At 47.9% G+C, this 16,248-nt stretch overlaps 2 protein-coding genes across 7 annotated transcripts in view; one reads left to right on the forward strand and one right to left on the reverse strand.

Moving 5' to 3' along the window:
* The window catches only part of DFFA (DNA fragmentation factor subunit alpha), a 39,252-nt gene that overhangs the window by 11,189 nt on the left and 11,815 nt on the right, over positions 1 to 16,248 (forward strand). For 2 of the 4 annotated variants that reach the window (XM_005544819.5, XM_045387391.3), the window contains one exon: positions 534 to 1,405. The exons of the other annotated variants lie outside the window; for them this stretch is intronic. In XM_005544819.5, the coding sequence (XP_005544876.3) occupies positions 534 to 746 (213 nt within the window). In that variant the 3' untranslated portion in view covers positions 747 to 1,405. Of the gene's footprint in view, positions 1 to 533; positions 1,406 to 16,248 lie in introns of those variants that run through there. 4 annotated transcript variants of the gene reach the window in all.
* Positions 11,169 to 12,855, reverse strand: CORT (cortistatin). 3 transcript variants are annotated; one of them, XM_045387411.2, is made up of 3 exons: positions 12,568 to 12,855; positions 11,904 to 12,037; positions 11,169 to 11,451 (listed from the first exon to the last, which is right to left on the reverse strand). In XM_045387411.2, the coding sequence occupies exons 1-3, from the start codon at positions 12,815 to 12,817 to the stop codon at positions 11,233 to 11,235; spliced, it is 603 nt and encodes a 200-aa protein (XP_045243346.2). In that variant the 5' UTR covers positions 12,818 to 12,855; the 3' UTR covers positions 11,169 to 11,232. The 3 variants fall into 3 exon arrangements, with proteins under 3 accessions (XP_045243346.2, XP_045243345.1, XP_015298230.1); XM_045387410.2 differs by lacking the exon at positions 11,904 to 12,037 and having other exon boundaries at positions 11,169 to 11,442; positions 12,568 to 12,754; XM_015442744.3 differs by lacking the exon at positions 11,904 to 12,037 and having other exon boundaries at positions 12,568 to 12,754.

The raw sequence follows: 16,248 nt of genomic DNA on the forward strand, positions 1-16,248 counted from the left end.
GTAAGCCAAGATCGCACCACTGTACTCCAGCCTGGGCGACAAGAGTGAAAACTCATCTTAAAAAAGCCCATGACGGCCAGGCGCCATGGCTCACGCCTGTAATCCCAACACTTTGGGAGGCCGAGACGGGTAGATCATGAGGTCAGGAGATCGAGACCATCCTGGCGAACATAGTGAGACCCCCATCTCTACTAAAAAAAAATACAAAAAAATTAGCCGGGCATGGTGGCCAGTGCCTGTAGTCCCAGCTACTTGGGAGGCTGAGGCAGGAGAATGGCATGAACCAGGAAGGCGGAGCTTGCAGTGAGCGGAAATCGCACCACTCTACTCCAGCCTGGGCAACAGAGCGAGACTCTGTCAAAAAAAAAAAAAAAAGCTCATGGCAATTGATGGTAAAGGAAACCCGGCATTTCAGTGTGAAGAGGTAACATAAACAGGTACTGCCTCATCGCACTCCCCAAAAGAGAGTCAGGAGAGCAGCAGGAGAGGCGCACAGAAGGCCCAGTTCTCAGGAGTTCTTATTCTTGCTACAGTTGGTTACCAGGGAAGACCCCAAAGCACTGGCTGTTGCTTTGAACTGGGACATAAGGAAGACGGAGACTGTTCAAGAGGCCTGTGAGCGGGAGCTCGCCCTGCGCCTGCAGCAGATGCAGAGCTTGCATTCCCTCCGGAGCATCTCGGCAAGGAAGGCCTCACCACCTGGAGAACGGCAAAATCCTAAGCGAGCCAAACAGGAGCCCACATAGCAGCAGCGGGAAGTGTGCCAAGGAAGCTCTGTGGCATTGTTATTGGTAGACTCCCTCAGCCTCATCATTTGACTACCTATGTACTACTCTACCCCCACCTTAGAGCACCTTCCAAAAAAGCTATTCCAGGTCTCAACATATGCCCTTCCACCAATTTTTTTTTTTTTTTAGCCCCACCAGCTTCAGGACTTCTGCCAATTTTCAATGATGTAGCTGCATCAACAATATCCCACCTCCTCTAGTTACATATTATGTTCTCTGTTCAAAAGTAATTGGCAGTGATTGGCCAGGCGCGGTGGCTCACACCTGTAATCCCAACACTTTGGGAGGCCGAGGCGGGTGGATCACGAGGTCAGGAGATAGAGACCATCCTGGCTAACACGGTGAAACCCCATCTCTACTAAACATACAAAAAAATTAGCCTGGCATGGTGGCGGGCGCCTGTAGTCCCAGCTACTCGAGAGGCTGAGGCAGGAGGATGGTGTGAACCCGGGAGGCGGAGCTTGCAGTGAGCTGAGATTGCACCACTGCACTCCAGCCTGGGTGATAGAGCGAGGCTCCATCTCACAAAAAAAAAAAAAGTAATTGGCGGTGACTATGGGCGCACACCTAACATTTAGCCCTGCCCCATATGGAACAGTTAAAAAAAAAAAAAGAAAGTCCGGGCCTGGCACTGTGGCTCACGCTTGTAAGCCCAGAACTTTGGGAGGCCGAGGTGGGTGGATCACGAGGTCAGGAGATCGAGACCATTCTGGCTAACACAGTGAAACCCGTCTCTACTAAAAGTACAAGAAATTAGCCAGGCTTGGTGGCAGGAGCCTGTAGTCCCAGCTACTCGGGAGGCTGAGGCAGGAGAGTCCCTTGAACCAGGAGGTGGAGCTTGCAGTGAGCCGAGATTACGCCACTGCACTCCAGCCTGGCGACAGAGTGACACTCCATCTCAAAAAAAAAAAAAAAGGCCAGGCACCACAGTGGCTCACACCTTTAATCCCAGCACTTTGGAGGCTGATGTGGGCGAACCATCTGAGGTCAGGAGTTCGAGACCAACCTGGCCAATATGGTGAAACCCCAGCTACTTGGGAGGCAGAGGTTGCAGTGAGCTGAGAGCGTGTCACTGCACTCCAGCCTGGGCAACAGAGCAAGGCTCCGTATCTCAAAAAAAAAAGTTTTGTTTTTTTGAGACAGAGTCTCACTCTGTCACCTAGTCTGGAGTGCAGTGGTGCACTCTCAGCTCACTGCAACCTCCACCTCCCAGGTTCAAGCAATTCTCCTATTTCAGCCTCCCAAGTAGCTGGGATTACAGGCATGCACCACCATGCCCGGCTAATTTTTGTATTTTTAGTAAGGACAGCGTTTTGTTACATTGGCCAGGCCGGTCTCAAACTCCTGACCTCAGGTGATCCACCCGCCTCAGCCTCCTAAAGTGCTGAGATTACAGGCGTAAGCCACCGCCCCTGGCCCAGAAAAAAAACTTTTTAAATAAAGTAATTGTCAGCTTAGGCAACATAGCAAGACTCTCTCTCTACAAAAAAAATTTTAAGTTAGCCAGGCATAGTCCTAGCTACTCAGGCTGAGGTAAGAGGATCGCTTGAGCCCAGGAGTTGAAGGCTGCAGTGAGCTCTGATCATGCCACCACACTCCAGCCTGGATGATAGAGTAAGACCCTACTTTTATTTTTTTTTAAAAAGGTAATTGTCAAGGGCAATGAAAAGAAATGGTCGTATTTGCAAATCATTATCCTTATTCTGAAGATAGCACTGCAGAATTTTAAGCACAGATAGTGGTGAAGATGGGACATTACAGAGTGCTGATTATGGCCACAAACTTGTTTCTCCAGTTAATGAATTGTTTTATTTGTTGGTTTAAAGATCCACATTAAGCTTGTAGACCATAGGGACATATGGAGAGTCCATTTCTAATATCTAATTCAGTATTGTTAAATTATATCTTACCACTATGAAACTCTTCAGTTTTCTAATTGCTTTATCAGCAAGGGGTATAAAAAGTCATTAAAGCAATTTCCGTGTGCTATGACTCCAAGTCTCTGGGTGTGAAGCAGAGCAAGCCTGGTTAGTCCTCCTGTCTCCATACAGACTGGCTCTGCAGGTGTGGTAATCTATAGTACACTCCTTGCAGGGAAAAGGTAATGACTTATCATGGACTTACTTGACCGTTTTTTATGCATGCTTAGAGGAAAACAGAATGCTATTAAGAGATTCATTGGCTAGTTATTAAGTAAAGAAATATCACAATAGGCCGGGCGCAGTGACTAACACCTGTAATCCCAGCATTTTGAGAGGCCGAGGCGGGTGGATCACCTGAGGTCAGGAGTTCAAGACAAGCCTAGCCAACATGGTGAAACCCCATCCCTACTAAAATTATAAAAAATTAGCCAGGTGTCGTGGTACACGCCTGTAGTCCTAGTTACTTGGGAGGCTGAGGCACGAGAATTGCTTGAACCCAGGAAGTGGAGGTGGAGGTGAGCTGAAATTGTGCCACTGTACTCCAGCCTGGGTGACAGAGTGAGACAGTCACGAAAAAAAAAAAAGAAATATCAAAATATGTCACAATAGGCCGGGTGCAGTGGCTCACACCTGTAATCTCAGCACTTTGGGAGGCCGAGGCAGACGGATCACCTGAGGTCAGGAGTTTGAGACCGGCCTGGCCAACGTGACAAAACCCCGTCTACTAAAAATACAAAAATTAGCCACCGTGATGGTAGGCACCTGTAATCCCAGCTACCCAGGAGGCTGAGGCATGATAATCACTTGAACCCAGGAGGTGGAGAGTGCAGTGAGCTGAGATCCTGCCACTGTGCTCCAGTCTGGGCAACAGAGTGAGACTGTCTCGAAAAAAAATTATCACAGTAAGTCCTAGGGTAAAAATGGGGATACAGAAAACAATTAAGTAGAAAACAACTGTTTCATTTTCCTGTGATTCAAGGAGGGCTTAGATGTACTCAGCATCCTTTTACTAATGCCCTCCATTGGCTCTCACTAGCCCCAACATTTCCTTTTTTATAGCTTATTTTGCAATGCCTCCTTAATTATCCTTTAATAGAAGCCATCGCTGGTAATCTACACTCATACTCACAGAAGCCCCAGTTATCACTGTAATGCCCCAAATGTACTATTTCAGGGCAAAAAGGAAAATAGTTTCCAATGACGTGGCGTGTGTTTCACTGTCAGATGCTTGCACTTACACATGGACTCGCTGTGTGTCTGACAGGCTGACTGGCATGCAGAGCACAGGGATTGTCAGCTCAGACACCACCAGCAGCATTGCCCTTGGGAGTGGGATTTCCCAGAACAGTAAATGGGTCTGTCCTTGATTTACAAAGTAGCTACATTCCTAGGAAATCCAGGGTACATTAAAACCCAACCATGTTACCCAGGCTGGTCTCAAACCAGGCCTCAAGCAATGCTCCCACATCAGCTTCCCAGAGTTTTGGGATTACAGGCATGAGCCACCACACACAGCCAGAATATTTTCTTTCTGTCAGACACACACAGCTTTCGTTGACTCGTCTGGGCCTTGGTATTGGTATTCTGTACTTGAAGCGAATCCACCAAGCGGCTGAACTGGATGGAAAATGGAAAATGTCCTGTGGATTTGGGAGTGAGACAAACCAGATTGAGTCTAACCTCTTAGTCTACGGCTCCAGGCTTGAAAGGGTTAAATGAAGTACTATATTTGTTTTGTTTTGTTTGAACCTGTGGGTAATGGCACAGTCTCTGCTCACTGCAACCTCTATCTCCTGGGTTCAAGCGATTCTCTTGCCTCAGCCTCCAGAGTAGCTGGGATTACAGGCGCCCGCCACCACACCCGGCTAAATTTTTTTTGTATTTTTAGTAGACACAGGGTTTCACCATGTTGGCTAGGCTGGTCTCAAACTTCTGACCTCAAGTGATCCACCTGCCTTGGCCTCCCAAAGTGCTGGGATTACAGGTGGTGAGCCACCGCACCTGGCCTAAGTGAACTACTGTATGACCGACCGACCTGGGGAACATAGCAAGACCCTATCTCTACAAAAATTTAAAAACTAAAAATGAGCCGGGTGTAGTGGCACATGCCTGTAATCCTAGATACTCAGGAGGTCAAGGCAGAAGGATCACGTGAGCCCAGGAGTTTGAGGCTGCAATGAGCTATGATCGTGCCACTGCACTTCACCCTGGGTGACAGAGTGAGGCCCTGTCTCAAAATAAATAATCCAATCCCCCCTCAAAAAAGGAATGAAGTACTATAATGAGAAAAATCCTAGTACCTAATGTATAGTAGACAGTGGAGAGTGGTTCTCTTTCATTTCTCAGGGGCAGACAGGGTGCTGGAGTCCTCTATCAAGAGTCAGTAGGGCAAAGACCTGTGAACTCTAGCCCAGATGTATAATGAATGTGGTCACAAACATATTGCCCCATTACCATTTACTTCCCTATAACCACTGTGCCTCCAGCCTTGTAGAATAGGCACACAGGAGCACAGCAATATGTCTAAAAATGGGAGCAAGAGAGAGCAGGCCATACCTGTTCTCATACTAGGAGAAAAGAATGTCAAAGAAAGCAGCTGGAACTAATGAACTCTACATTAGCCATATTCCATTCTTTCAACTTAAGTCAAATGTCGGTCCCCATTAGGCAACTGGCTTTGACAGGTGCTATGCTAATTACCACTTACCAACCTTTAATTTCTGGGTAAAAGCAAAAGAGAAAAACTAACGGATTTTTCATTTTCCAGAGAGACAGGAATAAAATAATAGTGGTCTGTAGAAAAAAGAAAACCTGCTTCAATTACAAGAATTATTAATGTGTCTTTAATAACCAGATTATTGCTGGGCGCGGTGGCTCATGCCTGTAATCCCAGCACTTTGGGAGGCCGAGGCGGGCGGATCACCTGAGGTGGGGAGTTTGAGACCAGCCTGACCAACATGGAGAAACCTCGTCTCTACTAAAAATACAAAATTAGCCGGGCGTGGTGGCGCATGCCTGTAATCCCAGCTACTAGGGAGGCTGAAGCAGGAGAATTGCTTGAACCTGGGAGGCGGACGTTGTGGTGAGCCAAGATCGTGCCATTGCACTCCAGCCTGGGCAAAACTCCCTCTCAAAAAAAAAAATTATTTAGCTGTTTAATTCCTAATTACCTGTTCAAGCTTTTTTTTTTTCCTCCCCCCACCTTGAGGGTTTTTGTCCCTTTTGTTTGTGGAGTTTTACCTTAAATCCTTTTGGCTGCATCTTATACACCTTGCGGTTTTTAAGGACCTTGGACATGATCTAGTCTGCATCCCCATCCACTGCCTGAGTCCTCCCAACGGCTCCGACAGTGAGAGCCTCCGTTCTGTTCAAGAGCCTCCAGCCAGGGGGACAGACACCCTCCCAGGAGCTGCACTGCACTTTCAGATTGCAGAACCTTAGAGTTGGCGACTTGCTCAGATGATATCAGACAACACTCGTGCAATTAACAAAGTTACAAGGAAATGAACCAACAGGTTAAGGCATGGATACTGGATTTTCTTCGATCTTTTTCTTTTCCTTTTTTTTTTTTTTTTTTTGAGACAATCTTGCTCTGTCGCCCAGGCTGGAGTACAGTGGCTTGATCTCAGCTCACTGCAACCTCCGCCTCCCAGGTTCACCAGGTTCAACGGATTCTCCTGCCTCAACCTCCCAAATAGCTGGGATTACAGGGGTGTGCCACCACCCCCGGCTAATTTTTGTATTTTTAGTAGTGATGGGGTTTCTCCACGTTGGCCAGGTTGATATCAAACTTCTGACCTCACGTGATCTGCCGTCCTCGGCCTCCCAAAGTGCTGGGATTACAAGCATGAGCCACCACGCCCGGCTGTATTTTTCAGTACCATAAGAACTATTACCCCCAAAATTCTAGCTTTTCCTCCAGACTAATTTTTTTAACAAGACAAATACGTTTTTTAATTACAAATGCAAAATGGGAAAAAGAAATTACTATTTTTACTAGCATTATAAGAAGTTACAAATAGCCCAGGGGTGGTACCACAGTGGCTCATGCTTGTAGCTGTAATCCCAGCTACTCAGGAGGCTAAGGCAGGAGAATCGCTTGAACCTGGGAGGTGCAGGTTGCAGTGAGCTGAGATCATGCCATTGCACTCCAGCCTAGGCAACAAGAGCGAAACTCCGTCTCGAAAAAGAAAAAAAAAGTGTGTATAGCATCCCCTTACCCAGCCCAAGTCTCTCTCTTGCTCTTGCTCTTGCTCTCCTCACTGTGTGATACACTGGGTCCTACTTGGCTTTCAGTAATGATTGGAAGCTTCCTGAGGCCTCACCAGAAACTGAGCAGATAGATTCCTGGTGCCGTGCTTGTTTTTTTTTTTTTTTTTTTTTTTGAGACAGAGTTTTGCTCTTGTTGCCCAGGCTGGAGTGCAATGGCGCGATCTCGACTCACCGCAACCTCTACCTCCCAGGTTCAAGCAATTCTCCTGCCTCAGCCTCCCTAGTAGCTGGGATTACAGGCATGTGCCACCACCATTAGCCCGGCTAATTTTGTATTTTTAGTAGAGACGGGCTTTCTCCATGTTGGTCGGGTTGGTCCAGTCCAACCTCAGGTGATCTGCCCGCCTCGGTCTCCCAAAGTGTTGGGATTACGGGTGTGAGCCACCGCACCCGGCCACCTGGTGCCATGCTTCTATACAGCCTGTGGAACCATGAGTCAATTAAACCTCTTCTCAGGTTTTTTTTTTTTTTTTTGAGACAGAGTTGTGCTCTTGTTGCCCAGGCTGGAGTGCAATGGTGCAATCTCAGCTCACTGCAACCTCCGCCTCCCAGGTTGAAGCGATTCTCCTGCCTCAGCCTCCTGAGTAGCTGGGATTATAGGTGCCCGCCACCACGCCTGGCTTATTTTTTTGTATTTTTAGTAGAGATGGGGTTTCACCATTTTGGTCATACTGGTCTGGAAATTACAGGCTGCTGGAATTACAGGCATGAGCCACTGCGCCTGGCCAGGTATTTCTTTATAGCAACACAAGAACAGCCTAATACATTCCAAATGAAACCTCTCTCTATGGAAGACACTACTGTTTTTAAGAGGGCCGGGCGCGGTGGCTCATACCTGTAATCCCAGCACTTTGGGAGGCCGAGGCGGGCGGATCACAAGGTCAGGAGATTGAGACCATCCTGGCTAACACGGTGAAACCCCTCTCTACTAAAAATACAAAAAATTAGCTGGGCGTGGTGGTGGGCACCTGTAGTCCCAGCTACTCGGGAGGCTGAGGCAGAAAAATGACGTGAGCCCGGGAGGCGGAGCTTTCAGTGAGCCGAAATCGCGCCACTGCACTCCAGAGCCTGGGCAACAGAGCGAGACTCCATCTCAAAAAAAAAAGAAAAAAGAAAAAAAGATGGGCTGCCCCTTCAACAGGTGCTGTTTAAATCAAGGTAAGTATCTCCCCTCAGCTTCCCAATCTGAGTTTCCTAAAGCCTGGAATCCTTTGCTGTCAGCCCTGAAATAGGAAAACTGTGAGTGCCTGTCATCCTTCATTCCGCCTCAGCAGTTAAGGAGCTGTTCTGGTGCCAAATCCTGGACAGAATAACAAGAGAATGAACTTGAAATTGCCCAGGGTCTGATTGCCCAGATCTACACACCTGACTATACTGAACTACAGAAAAGTCCGCCAAAAACCACATGGGGGAAGATTACCATTTTACCTTGATTTATTAATCACAAGCATATTCATCTGGTCTAACATGCAGTTGACGCCAGTTAATGTTGTAAGTCCCCTGAACTAAGGTAGGCTTAGACTTGATGAATTTCCTGGCAGGAGCACTAGTAGAGCCTCACAATCCTACAGATACTACTCAGTTAAAAGGTAAAACCCCCAATCTTAATGTCTGTATGGATGACCCCAATTTATTAATTTATTTTATTTTTTGAGACAGAGTCTGTCACCCAGGCTGGAGTACAGTAGCACAATCTTGGCTCACTGCAACCTCTGCCTCCCGGGTTCAGGCGATTCTCCTGCCTCAGCCTCCCGAGTAGCTGGGGTTACAGGTATGTGCCACCACGCCCGGCTAATTTTTGTATTTTTAGTAGAGACAGGGTTTCACCACATTGATCAGGCTGGTCTTGAACACCTGACCTCAGGTGATCCACCCACCTCGGCTTCGCAAGATGCTGGGATTACAGGTGTGAGCCACCACACCTGGCCCCTATTTTATTTTACTATTATTTTTGAGACAGAGTCTCATTCTGTCACCCAGACTGGAGTGCAGTGGCATGATCTCGGCTCACTATAACCTCTGCCTCCCAGGTTCAAGTGATTCTCGTGCCTCAGCCTCCCAAGTAGCTGGGATTACAGGCATGCGCCATCACATCTGGGTAATTTTTGTATTTTCAGTAAAGACAGGGTTTCATCACATTGGCCAGGCTGGTCTCGAACTCCTGGCCCCAAGCGATCTACCTGCCTTGGCCTCCCACAGTGCTGGGATTACAGGCATGAGCCACTGCACCCTGCCGACCCCAATTTAAAAACAAAAACAATGAGCATGGCTTCTTTCTAGAAAAATCTTAAAGTTCTGGAAGGTTAGCTGGCCTTTCAGGCAGGCAGCTTCCACCAGTTCACTGACCCAATTACTGGTCTCCTAAAGCTGCTGTGTTTGGAAACGTGGATACTATTAAGTCTCTTCCATCACATTATACTTTATTCAACTAGTAATTATGAATATGAGCTCAGCTCGGCAGAAAACAATGGAATGGTCAGCAGTCATTCTCAGGAAGTCCACTCCCCAGTGTCCAGAGAAGAGAATATTCCCATGTCCTCCAGCCAGCCTTTGCTGGTTTTTCCAATAAAGTTTAGCATCTAAAAACCTTCACAGCCAGGCGTGGTGGCTCATGCCTATAATCCCAGCACTTTGGGAGGCCAAGGCAGGTGGATCACCTGAGGTCAGGAGTTCGAGACCAGCCTGACCAACATGGAGAAACCCCCGTCTCTATTAAAAATACAAAAATTGGCCGGGCGCGGTGGCTCAAGCCTGTAATCCCAGCACTTTGGGAGGCCGAGGCGGGTGGATCACGGGGTCAGGAGATCGAGACCATCCTGGCTAACATGGTGAAACCCCGTCTCTACTAAAAATACAAAAAACTAGCCGGGCGAGGTGGCGGGCGCCTGTAGTCCCAGCTACTCGGAGGCTGAGGCGGGAGAATGGCGTGAACCCGGGAGGTGGAGCTTGCAGTGAGCCGAGATCGCACCACTGCACTCCAGCCTGAGCGACACAGCGAGACTCAGTCTCAAAAAAAAAAAAAAAAAAAATACAAAAATTACGCGGATCATGAGGTCAGGAGATCGAGACCATCCTGGCTAACACGATGAAAACTGAAAACCCGTCTCTACTAAAAATACAAAAAATTAGCCGGGCATGGTGGCGGGCGCCTGTAGTCCCAGCTACAGGCTGGGACTGAGGCAGAATGGCATGAACCCAGGAGGCGGAGCCTGCAGTGAGCCGAGACCGTGCCACTGTACTCTGGCCTTGGCAACAGAGTGAGACTCTGTCTCAAAATAAATAAATAAAATAAAAATACAAATATTAGCCAGGCGTGGTGGTGTGTGCCTCTAGTCCCAGCTACATGGGAGGCTGAGGCAGGAGAGTCACTTGAACCCAGGAGGCGGAAGTTGCAGTGAGCTGAGACCACGCCACGGGCAACAAAAGCGAAACTCCATCTCAAAAAAAAAAAAAAAAAAAGAAAGAAAAATTAGCCAGGCATGGTGGCGCATGCTGTAGTCCCAGCTACTTGGAAAGCTGAGGCAGGAGAATCACATGAACCTGGGAGGCGGATGTTGCAGTGAGCTGAGATCATTCCGCTGCACTCTAGCCTGGGTGACAGCTAGACTCTGTCTCAAAAAAAAAAAAAAAAAAATTCTGTGAGTAGACTTCATTCCTCCCAAAGCAAATCTGAAGCTATAACCCATGAAAAGAATTACAACCCATTAAGCTACTAATTAAAACTGGTACCTAACAGCAAGTGCGAGTGTAAGTTTCGCAGGCATGTCAGCATGTTTTCTGTGTAATGTTTTAAAATTAATTTCAGCTAAAACATGAGGAATAATCATTTTGCTTTTTGAGCCTGATGTTAAAAATTTCCTTTTAATGTTAGGGAAATATTTTTTAAATTAGACAATTCATATCAATTCATAAACTGAAATAAGATGTTATTCTGAACTCTTAATTATGTAGCCTTTAACTATTTTATTTTAAATCAAAGACAGAGCTTCCCAGCACCATAATGAACGTCAGAAGGAAAGCCCAGTGCCTGCACTTAGCATGGTTCAGTCAAACCACAAAACAATCTTTATCAAAGATGTTCACTTTGGGTTCCAAATTACTTAAGACATGTCAGTATTGGGCATTATTGGAATTTAAATAAAAAACACTTTTCAAATGACTTGGGAAGGAGGAAAGGAAAGATCGCTGCTGCTTAATACATTTTATTCAGGTCTGTCATTACACTTGCGTGAGTAATCACGGGTGAGGTTTTATTTGCAGGAGGAGAAGGTCTTCCAGAAGAAGTTCTTGCAGGGCGTTCTGTCCCGGCGTGCGGATTGCTGCGGGGGTGCGCCTTCCTGCCGCCTGGCCACCTCCCTGGCTTCCTCTCCTATGAGGGGCCCGGCACTGGCCTGGGAGGTCCACTCAAACCACCAAGCGAGGAAAGTCAGGAGGCTGCTTTTCCTTATTCCTGCCGCTTCCTGCATATGCTTTTAAAGAGAAGCAGATGGCAAAGGAAAGAAAACTCAGCAATCTGGCTCAGGCAGCAGGCATTCGAAGATATGCAATCTCCTCACAAAAAAAAAAAAAAAAAAAAAAAAAAAGATCTACTAGAAGACTACCCTGGAGAAAAGAGAAAGAAAATATTAAAAATAAATAAATAAAAAGAAAAAAATGAAAAGATGCTCCACAGCAATAAGCCTCATTTCCACTTAAAGGATGAGGATGAGAAAGTGAAGCGAACGCCTTAAATAAATTGCTCTAATTAGAGAAAAGGAAAAGTTGGTCATTTTAAGTCAAGGAAAAAAACCTGGTGGTTTTGCTCCACACTCTTTGCTAAGGTCCTTAATTAGGAGACGTCAGGAAATCTGCCATTTTCCCCCCAGTGACTGGCAGCTGAGAAGCCCCAAGGTGGATCAGGCTAATTTATTCATTCTCCCACCTTTGGCCACACTCCTGGATGTCCACAAGTTGCTTTCTGAGATGATGGGACTGAAACGTTGAATTCTGGTTTTTCAAATTCCTTAGAAAGCTTCTGGGAGTAATCTGCTGATAAATGGCCTGCCTGAAACTCATCTGATAATTTTAGAGAAAAATCCATTTTTAATGCTCAACTTTATATACTCTTTCTTGGAACTTTCTCAAAATGGAAAAAAGAACAATCAATCACCTCATGAAGTAACAAATTCTCACAACGGAAAATGTAACGATGCCAGTCACTCTGAGCCAGTGGGAGCCTGCACTGGGTGTAACTGAAGGCTCTGGAAGGGCTGTCGCAGCTCCACGCCTGCCCTGCAGCGGACCGGTACACTCGCTTCCCCTTTCCCAGACACCCGACGGAGGGAGCCCTGGCATGAAGGGTCCTCCTTGAGCTGCACAGGTTTCCAGCAGGCTTCATGGGTTGGGACATGTAACTGAGGATCAGTGATCTGAATGTAACATCCCAGTACCTCAAGCCAGCCAAGATCACTACAAAGCTCAGCCCTGTGTCCTGTCCAAGCTGTGAACTGCAACATACGTGCACACACACACTCACCATGCAGGCCAAAAAGCCAACAAGAGACAGAGAGTGGGCTAGCGTATGGCCACGTCGGGACTGTACTCACCTCGCTGTCTGGGCCAGTGGGGCTGCCCTCCAGGGGCAGGGCGGCGGTGGCCGTGGCCCCAGAGAGCAGCAGCAGCAGGAGGCCGGGGGGCAACGGCATCTTGTGGGCTGACGGGAGCTTCTCTCACACCCTGCTGCTGCTCTTCCTTCCTGGCAGCCCTGAAATCAATGTTTTGGGAACGTGGGTCTCTTCTTTGGAGCTTGGTGGGTATTTTAAGCCCAATCTCCAGCTGTTTTTTGTGTCTGTACATGTCTAACGCCTGGATCCTCTTCCCTCACGCAGTGACGCAGAAGCTGGAGCAATCAGTGCCCACAAAAGCGCTTTAGGATTGGATCTAACTCCTTAATTAAAGCTTCAGGTCTTTTCCTGTGTTTAGAGCGAATTTGCTCTTATTTTGGAACGCATGTGCGCTCGCTGCTGGAGAAGTTCTGCTTCCTCGTAATTATGCCTATAGTAGGCAGGAAGCCGTGAGAACAAAAACAAGTGATTTAACATAATATAAAATTAGCCTTGGATAAGGAGCTTGAATGTGAAATTGTGCCCATGTGAAAGTATGACTGAAACTCATCCAGTAATTTCAAAGACATTCTTCTACTACGGGCAGAGAAACAAGGAGGCAGTGGGAGCTCAGAGATGCTACGATAGTATCCGCTGGTTTCACCAAATTGTTGGCAAGGAGGCCCCAAGAATCGCTCCCAGTACTGCCTCTCAGCCCAGCAGGCCAGACCCACCGTCCTCTAGGCCAGGCCTTCTCAAACTGAAGTGCAGACGATCGCTTTGCAGGCAGGTCCTGATGCGCTGGGGCAGGGAGGAGTTGAGAGCTGCATTTCCAACAAGCACCCAGGTACTGCTGGCCCCAGGGCAGCCGCGCTCTGGCCCACTCGGCCTGGGGTGCAATGGCACACCCAGCTCACTGCATCCTCTGCCTCCTGGGTTCAAGCGATTCTCCTGCCTCAGCCTCCCAAGTAGCTGGGATTTCAGGCACCCACCACCATGCCTGGCTAATTTTTGTATTTTTAGTAGGGACAGGTTTTCACCATGTTGGCCAGGCTGGTCTCGAACTCCTGATCATCCAGTGTTTTCTTTTTTTTTGAGATGGAGTCTCGCTCTTATTGCCCAGGCTGGAGTGCAATGGTGTGATCTCGGCTCACCGCAACCTCTGCCTCTCGGGTTCAAGTGATTCTCCTGCCTCAGCCTCCTGAGTAACTGGGATTACAGGCATGTGCCACCATGCCTAGCTAATTTTGTATTTTTAGTAGAGACAGAGTTTCACCACGTTAGCCAGGCTGGTCTCGATCTCCTGACCTCGTGATCCGCCCACCTCGGCCTCCCAAAGTGCTGGGATTACAGGCGTGAGCCACCGCGCCCGGCCCGGTCCAGTGTTTTCTAAACTGCTCCTGACCACCGCTTGTGGGTCACAGGCCAGCACTTTCCTTTAGAATGAAATTGAAATTAGTGTGCATCACCCGTAGTGAGGATAAATAATGATTCACATTGTGTGTGTCGGGTGTGAGACGTATTGTTACTGCAGGGCACAGTCACAGTTTGGGAAGCAATGCCCGGCCCTGCCCTCAGCCACCTCCCAGGGCTCTCTGTCCTCCCAAGGCTGGCGCCACTGCTGAGAGTGCAGACCGTGGAGTCCCTCCCTGTGCTACCTGCTGGCTCTCCCGCACAGGCCCTCATGGCTGAATCACACAGACAAATGCACAGACCCCTTCACCCAACTGGACACCGAGTAAAATCTGGAACATCCACCCAAACCTACTAGAGATGACCAACATCCAAAGCAAGGCTGTAAATTGAAGTAACACAACCCAAAACTGATGGCACTTTCTAGAAGTGAACATATTTGTTTTCAGTTTTCCAGAGTCCTGGTTTACACCTTCACGGGGGAAATCTCAATCTTGAATTTGTCACGGTCTTTTTGCTTATGTTAAAATCCTAGGTAAGATCAGCATGGCCTGCTGGCCAGAGACTTATATGTCGTATGTTGCTTCATCTGTTATTTCTATACCAAAATTCCTATAAATGACACTAAAAATCGAGTTATACTTGCAGATGAGACATTCACAGCAGTTCAGCCAGCTTCTTTTTGTTTTTGAGACAGAGTCTCGCTCTGTCACCCAGGCTGGAGTGCAGTGGCACAACTTCAGCTCACTGCAACCTCCACCTCCCAGGTTCAAGGGATTCTCCTGTCTCAGCCTCCTGAGTAGCTGGGATTACAGGCACGAGCCACCACACCCAGCTAATTTTTGTATTTTTAGTATTTTTAATAGAGATTTCACCATGTTGGCCATGCTGGTCTCAAACTTCTGAACTCAAGTGATCCACCCATCTCAGCCTCCCAAAGTGCTGGGATTACAGGCATGAGGCCACCACACCCGACCTCACCAACTTCCTATATCATTAGTCTAGTGTGCCAATTTTATTCCATGAGCTCATTAAACATTCTGAGCACCCAGCATGGAACTTGCAATACCACAAGGGACCCATGCCACCCACACCCCGACAGAGGTGTTGCAGCCTAAAAGAAATAGGATACATGGACACAAATGAAAGACAAGGACATTTTTCAGTGCGATAAGAAGTGTGCAAAGAAGGGGAATGTGCTGCAAATTGGGGAAGACGTCATGAGAACTGATGACTGTTTCAAGAAGGTGGCAAACTTTGGGAGGTGGAGATGAGAGGATCACTTAAGCCCAGGAGTTCAAGACCAGACTGGGCAACATAGCAAGACCCCATCTCCACCAAAAAACAAAATTTAGCAAGGCATGGCAATGCACACCTGTAGTCCTGACTACTTGGGAGGCTGAGGCGGGAGGATTGCTTGAGCCCAGGAGTTCAAGACCAGCCTGGGCAACATGGCAAAACCCCATCTCTACAGAAATTAGCTGGACGTGGAGACGCACACCCGTGGTCCCAGCTACTTGGGGGGCTGAGGTAGGAGGATCATCTGAGCATAGGAGGTCAAGGCTGCAGTGAACCAAGACTGCACCACTGCACTACAGCATGGGTGATAGAATGAGACTTTATGACAAAAAAGAAAAAAGAAAAACTTAGCCAGGTGTGGCAACACACACCTGCAGTCTCAGGCACTTGGGAGGCTGAGGCAGGAGGATTGCCTGAGCCCAGGAAGTCGTGGCTGCAGTGAGCTGTGATCAGCCTGGGTGACATAGCAAGAGCCCATCTCAAAAAAAAAAAAAAAAAAGGCCGGGTGCAGTGACTCATGCCTACAATCCCAGTTCTTTGGGAGGCTGAGGCAGGAGGATCACTTGAGCCCAGGAGTTCAAGACTAGCCTGGGCAACGTGCAAAACCCCACCTCTACCAAAAAAAAAAAATGCAAAAACTAGCTAGACATGGTGGCACACACCTGTGGCCCCAGCTACTTGGGAGGCTGAGGTAGGAGGATCACCTGAGCATGGGACATGGAGGCTGCAGTGAGTCAAGATTGAGCCCCTGTACTCCAGCATGGGTGACAGAGTGAGACCTTGTCTCAAAAAGAAAAGAAACTTAGCCCGGTGTGGTAACACACACCTGCAGTCTCGGGTACTTGGGAGGCTGAGGCAGGAGGATTGCCTGAGCCCAGGAATTCATAGCTGCAGTGAGCTGTGATCTCGCCACTGTACAGAGCAAGAGCCCATCTCAGAAAAGAAAAGGCCGGGTGCAGAGACTCATGCCTA

The sequence above is a fragment of the Macaca fascicularis genome, chromosome 1 (genome assembly GCF_037993035.2).
Source record: "Macaca fascicularis isolate 582-1 chromosome 1, T2T-MFA8v1.1".
Taxonomy (NCBI): domain Eukaryota; kingdom Metazoa; phylum Chordata; class Mammalia; order Primates; family Cercopithecidae; genus Macaca; species Macaca fascicularis.